Source organism: Maniola jurtina, chromosome 24, assembly GCF_905333055.1.
Source record: "Maniola jurtina chromosome 24, ilManJurt1.1, whole genome shotgun sequence".
NCBI classification, from domain to species: domain Eukaryota; kingdom Metazoa; phylum Arthropoda; class Insecta; order Lepidoptera; family Nymphalidae; genus Maniola; species Maniola jurtina.
Genome location: NC_060052.1, coordinates 2661218 through 2672287, shown reverse-complemented (window position 1 = coordinate 2672287; position 11070 = coordinate 2661218). Strand labels below are relative to the sequence as shown.

The 11070-nt window shown below is 35.3% G+C and overlaps 1 protein-coding gene across 1 annotated transcript; it reads right to left on the bottom strand.

The window, feature by feature from the left end:
• Positions 1-515: 515 nt before the first annotated feature.
• Positions 516-10157, bottom strand: LOC123877609 (cytochrome P450 4C1-like). Its single transcript, XM_045924425.1, has 11 exons — positions 10003-10157; positions 8201-8418; positions 7486-7575; positions 7228-7338; positions 6855-7040; positions 6324-6517; positions 5739-5808; positions 4644-4836; positions 2542-2693; positions 1433-1615; positions 516-686 (listed from the first exon to the last, which is right to left on the bottom strand). The coding sequence occupies exons 2-11, from the start codon at positions 8349-8351 to the stop codon at positions 529-531; spliced, it is 1488 nt and encodes a 495-aa protein (XP_045780381.1). The 5' UTR covers positions 8352-8418; positions 10003-10157; the 3' UTR covers positions 516-528.
• Between the last annotated feature and the right edge of the window lie 913 nt (positions 10158-11070).

Below are 11070 nucleotides of genomic sequence, written 5' to 3'. Positions count from 1 at the left end.
GCACCGGCCCAAATACTGCTCCTCCCCTCGGACGTATCCAAAAGGGACCAGCAGCACTCAGGCACACTGGGAGGTTACCTGGCTGGCACCCCAAATAAAAAAAAAAAAAAAAAAAAAAAAAAAAAAAAGATGAGGTTTTAGATTTAATTAAATAAAATTAAATCTAAAACCTCATCGTGACCACCGCATTTTATTTCGCACAATAAATATTTTTTTAATTGAAGTAGGTACCTATTCCTTTTTTAACCCCCGACCCAAAAAGAGGGGTGTTATAAGTTTGACGTGTGTATCTGTGTATCCGTCTGTGGCATCGTAGCTCCTAAACTAATGAACCGATTTTAATTTAGTTTTTTTTTTGTTTGAAAGGTGCCTTGATCGAGAGTGTTCTTAGCTATAATCCAAGAAAATCGGTTCAGCCGTTTGAAAGTTATCAGCTCTTTTCTAGTTACTATAACCTTAACCACTTGTTTAATTTGGGAGTTGGGACCAGGGTTTGAAAAAGATTGAGTACTATGGAGGTTATTTATTTTATTTTGTTCTCTTCTCAATTGCAATATAGTGACCCGAAACTGGCTTGAGCATTATGTTCATTTTAAGAGTCATCTTCTTGTGATCTCCAGTTAGCCTGTAGTGCCGGAATATGTGCGCTAACGTCGTCTTCATTGACATGTAGGCGAATGGTTGACCTGGGGAAAATAAATAAAGGAATATCACACAAATTATTAAACATCTTAAAAGTTTATTAATTAAGCAACTTAATTTTTTTAGTTAAAATTTAGATTTAAGTTTATTTTATAGAATATGCCTAATTCTGTTTGTAAATAAAAAATATTATGACAAAAAAAAACTCAAAAGTTGTATTATATCGAAAATAAATTTTATTCGCGCAGCGAGCCAATTTTGTTGTGCCATCTGGTTTTGTTCAGTATTTGAAATAGTTTAATCGCTTACCTCAAAACACCTTATTTACCTTTGTTAGTGTGCATTTAAAGAACTCCATAACCAGAATGAACGTCCAGCAATTTCTATTATTGTCGGGTATTGGAAATTGCCGGCGTGCTTACAGAAAATAACCGCTTGGCCTTTACCTTTATTTCATTAGTAAGCAATGATTTCCAAACAAGTGGGAGAATATTAATTTTAAAGGCGTAAACTAAACGTAAGAAGCATGAGTCGAAAAAAATTAAGTTTTTAGACAATTTATGAAAAAAAAAATTACTGTTTAAGAAAAGGGAAATGTTAACAAGTGGGAGAATATTAATTTTCAAAGTGTAAACTAAACGTGAGAAGCATGAGTCGAAAAAAATTATGTTTTTAGACAATTTTTGAAAAAGAATTACTGTTTAAGAAAAGGGAAATGTTGGTCATGGCTAATATTCTTTTTTTTTTTTCAAAAATGCTATGGAAACATGGACACTATGGATTTAGTTACCTAAGCAATTCCTCCTTCCCATACTAAAGGCAGCAAAGGGGATGATAGTACTTTCACGAAAGGTGGCAGGGTCTAACCAACGTTCTGGCTTGAACTCGTCAGCATCCGGACCCCACATTGGGTGTCTATGGACCCCGTAGATTGATAGTAAACACGTCCTTCCTTTTGAAAGCGTACAGTTTCCTGTGACAAAAGAGGAACCAACTTAAACAAGATTACTAATTTTAAATTTAAATTAAAAAAACATGACTACGTTTTGCCTGGTATGAATCATTTTTTTTCTTCAATGTTTTAAATTAAATTTTCTTTAATGTTAAAATAACGCGGATGAAGTCGCTTGCAAAAGCTAGCTTTTGCACGCGACTTCATCCGCGTTAACTATAATTTATAGCATTGCGGGATAATAAAGCCCTCGATCAGGGAAGAAATTTTCAAAATCGGACCAGTAGTTTCGGAGATTACCTACAAAGTTACCTCAATAAAAAAAAGATTAGGATCGGGCTGTTTAGAATGCAGATAGCTATCATGATGGGCATCCGCTTAGAAAGGATTTTTGAAAATCAACCCCTAAGGGGGTAAAAGAATGGTTTGAAATTTGTGTAATACACGCGGACAAAGTCACGGGCATAAGCTAGTCTCTTTATAATGTTAATGTAGACTGCAGATAAAACACAAGTTCTTTTATCACAAAAAACCCTAGAAAAAGGGATTTTTAGGGAGTTTTCTTTACGCGAATGAAAATGGGGGCCGATAGTGGTTTATATTCTTTAGGAACTGTGGTAACCTAAGTTTCCTTTTATCTAGTAAATTCTAAAAATGTTAGAAACAATTTAATTACGTTCATTTTGGACATATTTTTATCGTAATGCACCTACCTAGTTTTGATAGAGAAAACTGGCGATGAAAAATACTGAATGTTTCCACCAGTTTTCTGTATGCAATTTCTTCTACTGATATTATCATAAAAATATGTCTGAAATGATTTTATTGCTTAGAACTTGGCTGTTAAAAGTGTAGATACTGATCCATTCACAATCCCTGGAAACGTTAGAATATACGAGAGAGAAGGAAACTTATGTAACCACAGAGGATAAAAAAAAGCAACTAACGCAACTTGATATCTGTATCAAGATGTCTTATAACATAAGGTGCTATGGGATATATGCGCATTGATTCCTTCAACACAGCCTCCAGGTACACCAGCTGGGACAGGTCTTGCTTCGTGACGTCCCTGTCATCGTCACCGAAAACCACGTGTAACCTGAAATATGAAACTAAACTTAAGAGGGCTCTCTCCGTCACTCGTTTCATACAAACGTAGTTCCAATTTCATTTAAATATTAAGCAACCAAAGTCCATGTTTTGCAGACATATTCTAGAAACTAATATCTATGCTTTGGTTTTCCAAATTTTTGTTAAAATATTTGGTTTCAAAGTTACGCGGTCTTAAAAATTTTCATACAAATCTTTGAGCCCCTGTAATTTTAAAACTACATATTTTTAGAAAAATCTAAAACACCACAGACCTTTTTTTTTTTTTAAGGACCTGTCATCCCGTCTTGTGGAGTCCACGGGTGACCGGAAATCTGGCAGTTACCTTGGTCAGCATATTAGTCTGGCCATTCAACGAGGTAACGCAGCCAGCGTTCTGGGCACCCTGCCTCGTTACAGTGATTTGGATAATATTTTTGTTTTATAATTTTTATATTTAAGTATTTTTAACATTTGTGAAAATCTGTATTATTACTTTCTGAATAAAATTAAAATAATAAAAAAACACCACAGATACAGATATTAGTTTCTAGAATATGTCTGCAAAATTTCATGGACTTTGGTTGCTTAATATTCAAATGAAATTGGAACTACGATTGTATGAAGCGAGTGACGGAGAGGGCCCTGTTAATATTTTGAACCTCATCATCATCATCACCATCAGCTGCTATACGTCCACCGCTGGACATAGGTCTCTTGTATAGGGATCTCCAAAAGCCACGGTCTTGTACCGCGTAAATCCAGGAGTTCCCTGGGACTTTTTTTTGGTGTGAGGTCGCCATTCCAGTAACTTGGACCCCAATTTTTGTGAAAAATGGGAATTATGTACTACGGAACATTAAAAGAGCAAGGTCCGACTCGCACTTAACCGTTTTAAAGGTTCCGTACCTCAAAGGGAAAAACGGAACCCTTATAGGATCACTATATTGTCTGTCTGTTCGTCCGTCCGTCCATCGTGTCTGTCAAGAAACCTATAGGGTACTTCCCGTTGATCTAGAATCATGAAATTTGGTAGGTAGGTAGGTCTTAAAGCACAAGTACAGGAATAAATCTGAAGACCGCGAATTTGTGATTACATCATTTAAAAAAAAAGTTTCAATTTTCAAAATAAGATAACTATACCAAGTGGGGTATCATATGAAAGGGCTTTACCTGTACTCCTAAAACAGATTTTTATTTATTTTTATGTATAATAGTTTTTGATTTATCGTGCAAAATGTTGGAAAAAATACCCTTAGTGCGCGAGTCTGACTCGCACTTGGCCGGTTTTTTTTAATTGACAATTACCTATAGTCATTACAATCATATTTTTTTAAATGTTTACAAAAACAAAATTACTGAAACAAAAAAAAATAGAATAACAGAAACAGCAAAAATATAAAATTACAGACTACAAAAGGCAAAAGTTTGTGTGTATGTTTGTTAGTTATTCTTTCACGCAATTAAGCTACTGGACGGATTTGACTGTAATTTGGAATGGAGATAGATTATACCCTGGATTAACATGTGGGCTACTTTTTATCCCGGAAAATTAATGAGTTCCAGCGGGATTTTTAAAAACCTATATCCACGCGAACGAAGTCGCAGGTATCAGCTAGTTGCTAAATAATTTTAAGGACTAACTTAGTCTAAAATAACTAGTAAAACGTACTTTCGTGGTTGATAAATAAATGTTTTTATTCAATAAATGACATGTTGGCACTGTAAAATAATATAGGTATAATAATAATTTTATTGTGACATAATATTAATTTTTAACATCTTTTAAATTTTGACATTGTTCTACTTGACTAATTATTGTAAGTATTAATTATTATATTTGCATGCCAGAAATGGTTGAATACACTGGACTCATTGTATGCTATTTGTATCACCTTTTGTCAGTATTCAGCAAATAAAGAATTTGATTGATTGATTGATTGATTGATTTAAAACTTACTCTTTCCAAATTTCATCTTGAACATTAGCATATGATGCAACCAACAACATAGTAAACATCAGCACACCAGCCAACGTATCATAACCAGCAAAGATTATAGAATACATATGTTCCTTGATCTCGTATTCACTTAAAAACCCTTTCTCTATCGATAGTTCAAGGAGAAGATCCATGACTGACTTGAAAATTGGACCTGAAAACGAGCAAAAATTGATCCAAAAACGAGCAAAAATTGATCACATTAAACCTTTGAGCAACAGGATCAGGCCTTTGTCAAATTATGATTAAGTAGGCGACAGCAAGTGAAATGAATAAAACTATGTGAGTATAACAAATTAAAAATTTATAACACCCCCGACAAAATAAAGGTTACAATAACTAGAAAAGAGCTGATAACTTTCAAACGGCTGAACCGATTTTCTTCGATTATAGCTAAGAACACTCTCGATCAAGCCACCTTTCAAACAAAGAAAACTAAATTAAAATCGGTCCATTAGTTTAGGAGCTACGATGCCACAGACAGATACACAGATACACACGTCAAACTTATAACACCTCTCTTTTTGGGTCGGAGGTTAAAAACAGAATGAAAATTGGTTGTAAAACTCTTTTCTTTTTATCCGACTGCGGCGAAGCCCAAAGAAGGGTTATATGTGTTTGACATGTATCATGTATGTCCGTTTTATGTCGGCTTGTAACTACTGAACGGCTCAAGCACGCTCAAGCGATTTTGATAAGTGATAACTCATTAGACTCGTCTTGGCGCGAGTGTCACTGGGTACCGCACATTCTTGAAAAATCAAAGTGACGGGAGTGACGGATTTTATGTGCTATGTGCGAGCCAAAAAAAATTTTTTTCTAAGACCTTCGAGTGGGGTATCAAAATAAAGGGGTTTAAAAGGCGAGTTCGAAAATATATACAATGTATATGTTTGAAAGGAGTTTTGAGTGTTTAATCATAGAAAATACCCGTTCCTATGTCTTTGCTTTTCAGTTACCAGTAAGATTTGTTTTACGCAGTCGGGTTTTTAGTTTTTTTTTTAATATATTACGTTGTCTTTAATTTTATAGTCAAAATAACGTATAGCAGTTTACCTTTTGCCTTCTCCTCAATTTTCTTGCATTTTCTATTGTTCAAATAATATGCTTTTCTCTGGCTTACAATCTGCAAAGAATTGATTTTAGACATGTTCAGTTTAAAGTTTAGGTATGGCATGTATCACAGAAAAAACCGGCCAAGTGCGAGTCAGATGTGCGCACTGAGGGTTCCGTGCTCGGGTACTTTTTCCAACATTTTGCACGATAAATTAAAGACTATTATAGGTACATTAAAAAAAAACTGTTTAAGAATGAACAGGTAAAGCCCTTTCATATGATACCGCACTTGGTATAGTTAACTTGCTTTGAAAATTGAAACTCATTTTAATTTTTTTTAATGATGTTACCACAAATTCGCGGTTTTCAGATTTATTCCTGTACTTGTGCTATAATACCTGCCTACCTGCCAAATTTCATGATTATAGGTCAACGGGAAGTACCCTATAGGTTTCTTGACGGACACGACGGACGGACGGACGGATGGACGGACAGACAGACAGACAGACGACAAAGTGATCCTATAAGGGTTCCGTTTTTCCTTTTGAGGTACGGAAGCCTAAAAATAATGTTATATGTCCATACAGTATCTGGCATATTATGCATAATCTTAAGATACTCGTCCTGCTTCCTCTTTAACTCTGTCCAGTTGTATATAAAGTCGCTGTGCAACCAGACTCTCTGGAACCTTTTCATGAATACATCCATTATATCTTCTATTGCATTTATGTATTCGCTGAGGACATGTCTATTGTTTGTGAAGTCTACTCCGAGAGTTACTAAAACAAAAGAATTTACCATAAAATACTAATTTTTCAAAAAATCTATAACGATTTTTCCCTTTACTTGTGCTATAAAACCTGCTTACTTGCCAAATTTTATGATTCTAGGTTTTCCTCCCTTTTTCTTGACATGAGTCATGACAGACAGACAACGAAGTGATTCTATAAGGGTTCCTTTTTCCTTTTGCGGCAATGCGTAGATCCGCGTAGCCGAAACCCACTCGATATTGATCATGGCCGTAGCCAGGGAGGCAGGGGTTGGTTTGAAGATTGTCAAAGACACCCTTAAAAATAAATAAGGTATATTATTTAGAAATCGTATAACAATACATACAGCATAAAGTTTCCAGTGCATTGTGTTGAATACAGTGTGAATGGTCGAACGGTCCTTTTCCGATTTCAACCTCTAATTCTTGCACCAATCGGCGAGATTGTGCGTTGAAGATGTCCTGGAAACCATCTAGAACGACTTGACTGAATGCTGCATTAATTAGTTTTCGATGCACTTTCCATACTGATGCTAGAAGAGAAGAAAGTTTTATTAGTACGACCTTCCTGGCGCAGTGATAAGTGCTGTGTACTTATTAGTGAGAGGCTTCGGCCGTGGCTAGTTAGTTAGAATGTATAGCTGGTAACGTTTAACTATAACGATAACCTGACTTTAATCGCTTGATAATATGCTAACTGACTCTAAAAAACTTACTTACATGAACTCGTCCCAATTCCATTGCCGACATAAGGTTTTACAAAGTCGTATAATTTGCTTTTGTCTAAACAAGTATTCGCGACTTTCCAAAAATCATTTGGGTCTGTTACCCCTGAAAAAAAACATTAAGGGTCGGTAGCACCATAGAAAGTTACCATTAGTGTTATTCTTACATCCATTATTAAAGTTATATTATGACCAATAAGCGTGAAAAAAAAAACAAACTATGGGACGCAAACTACGGGACCTAGTAACTTACAATATAAAGTCTGGGGTCCCACAAAAGTAGATATAACTCCACCAGCTTTCAGGCTTGCATGTGACATTTTTTTAAAAAGCTCCCACGCTCCTGTAACATTTTATTAATTAATTAGCTCACATTAGGCCGCGATTAAGTACACCTGTAAGTTTTACTACGTAAGTAGCATTATGTAGTTAATTTACAAATTTACTAATGACAATGAACTTAGGTATAATAGTCGTAAGCTGCTTACGTGAGTAAAATTTACAGGTGTATGTAATTATTTGTCGTAAGTTAATCGCGTTTTGACAACTTTCTTCGTTAGATCGCTGTATTGAAATCACGCATTTTACCGTTTATTTAGTTGCTGCATCGCATTTTGACGAGAAAGTCGTCAAATCAAAATGCGTCAGCGTTAAATATTTTAATTAGTATAAATTATTTGAAAGCATCCTGTCGGCTGTGACCTTAATGTCTAACATGCATTGCAATACGACTCGCGATCTATCTTTCTACCATAGTCAAAATCGGTTAAATAGATGGGTCGTGAAAAGTTAGCAGACAGACAGACACACTTTTACATTTATATTATTAGTGAGGATGTAAGTGTTACATTGAGGAAAATACTATAAACAAAAACAAATACTTCTGACAAAAAGATATATTCTTTTAAGTGAAGTTTGAAGTCAAGTTTTTAGAAGAAACTTTTTTGTACTAACTCAACAATGCTTACTCAGTTTTTTTCCAAACAAAATATGGGCGTGTCCAATTAGTATTAAACCCCCTGGCAAAACCGGTGGTTCATCTTTACTTGAGTTTCTTGGAGACAATGCCAGTAGACCACATGCCAGGAGCACGAGTGCCAGTATCACTACCATTAACATTATCAGGAACGCGTCTCAGGTCTCTTTATTAAAAAAAACAGGCTCTTTTTTATGTGTGGGAGCCCCCCTGAAAAGTAATACAGGGCTCTCTCCGTCACTCGCTTCATACAATCGTAGTTCCAATTTCATAGTCCATGAAATTTTGCAGACATATTCTAGAAACTAATATGTCTGTGGTTTTCCAGATCTCTGTTAAAATATTCGGTTTCAAAGTTACGCGGTCTTAACACGTTAAACGCCGATGGAAAAAAATAAAAATCGTAAAAATACTTTTGGTCGTAATTTGTTTATTATGTTACGATACGTATAGAAAATAAGTTTTATTCAATTCTGTACATGGGTTACATAGTTACAGTCAAATACATAGCTGAGGTCACCGGTGCACCCCATGGCGCACAAATACAGAAAATATATTTTCCGGTACCCGGCGCCGCGCCGGCCACCCCGCCGGCCACCCGCTACACTTTATTTTATTTTTCTGAAAACTGATTTTTATGTTTGTATTTCATTAAAAAATAAAGACTGCTAATTTTCGTTTAAATAATAAAGACTAATTTGAATTATATATCCTGAATTTTTATTTTGGTTACTTTTTTCGCTATCTTTCATTTTTTCAATTCCTTACAAGGTATGTTTGTCCCACTGCGCAGTATAGTTCTACAGCGCCGTGCCGGTCACGGAGTACGAATAAAGTAACAGTCAGTATGGCCGGCGGCGAGAAAAAGTAGTTTGAATATGACTATACGTTGAGGTCACCGGTGACCCCCATGGCGCTATGATAGAGGAAGGGTGAGGTCACCGGTGACCCCCATGGCGTTTAACGTGTTAAAAAATTTCATACAAATCTTTGAGCCCCAGTAATTTTGAAACTACATATTTTTAGAAAAATCTAAAACACCACAGGCACAAATATTAGTTTCTAGAATATGTCTGCAAAATTTCATGGACTTTGGTTGCTTAGTATTCAAATGAAATTGGAACTACATTTGTATGAAGCGAGTAACGGAGAGACCCCTCTTATTCAATATCCAGTTTTGGGTCAACGTTCTCGGCTCGAGCTCTTTTTGAGGAAATTTCGAAATAGGTTAGGTATATAGTCAACTGGGGACCCGAGAGCTGGCAGTTACCTTGGGCAAAGAATTAGTTTGGCCATCCAAAGGGGTAATAATGCTGCCAGCATAATGGGTACAATGCCTCGCTGCGATGGTCTCGACTCTTGATGAGGTTTTAGATTTATTTAAGTTTTTAATTTAGTAAGCATATTTTTTATACAAGGAACCAAAAGCTTACCTAATTTGCTATTAACCAAACCTGGTATGGACACCGGAGCATCCTCAGGAGATGTAGACCTTACAATGTCTAATTGCAAAGATCTATCTAAAGGTCTAATTGTAAGGTCTACATCTCCTGAGGATGCTCCGGTGTCGGGGCGAAACGCGCGTCGAGTGGTGTTGGAATTTGTGTGGTGCTGCGTACCATACAGATTTCGTTGGTTTGGCGGAATAAAGCAAATTATGATTTAGGTTTCTTGTATATCATGAACTTCCGCAAAATAATGCCTGCTTCTATAATATATTTTTTTAGTTTTAATTTAGATTTAAGTTTATTTTATAATAAAAAAAATAAGGAAGTAAGTTAATTTATTTCTTACTTACTTTGTGTCGGCAACCTGAGTCAGCTAATATTGAAATGACTCTGGAGTTATAAAATCATTTTATTTTATAATAGCAATAAAAAGTGATAAAACCTTCATCCTGTTATAAGGTAGGTACTAATTTCAAAATCCGTAACTAATACATATTTAACAAGTGTAAATTAAAAATTTATAACACCCCCGACAAAGTATCTGAGTTTTCCAAAACATCATTTTCAAATAAATAATTATGTATCAAGGCAACGTCCATCTTGACAGCTTGACATATTTTGTCAATTGACATAATATTATGAACCTAACGGTTATATAACCTTCTTTTCTACAAGAAAACTAGAAAAGAGCTGATAACTCTTAAACGGCTGCACCAATTTTTTTGGATTATAGCTAAGAACACTCTCGATCAAGCCACCTTTCAAACAAAAAAAAGTAAATTAAAATCGGTTCATTCGTTTAGGCGCTACGATGCCACAGACAGATACACAGATACACAGATACACAGATACACAGACACACAGATACACACGTCAAACTTATAACACCCCTCTTTTTGGGTCGGGGGTTAAAAACCAGTCAAGTGCGAGTCAGACTTGCGCACCGAGGGTTCCATACTCGGCTATTTTTTTCGACACTTTGCTCGATAAATCAAAACTAAGTTTTAAAAAATGAACAAAATCTGTTTTAGACATAGACTATATATATGTTTTAGAATTCTAATTTCTAAAACAGATCCGAACAGGTTCAGATAACATTGGTCTTTTAAAAACAATTTAGATTTTAATAGAAATTTTTAACATAATTAATTACAATTAACACAGTCCCAATTTCATTTGAATATTATGCATCCAAAGTTCATGAAATGCAGACATATTCTAGAAACTAATATCTGTGCCTGTGGTGTTTTAGATTTTTCTAAAATATGTAGTGTTAAAATTACAGGGGCTCAAAGATTTGTTTGTGATTTTTTAAGACCGCGTAACTTTGAAACCGAATATTTTAACAGAAATCTGGAAAACCACAGGCACAGATATTGGTTCCCGGAACGTATCCAGTAACGGCCCAGTTTAA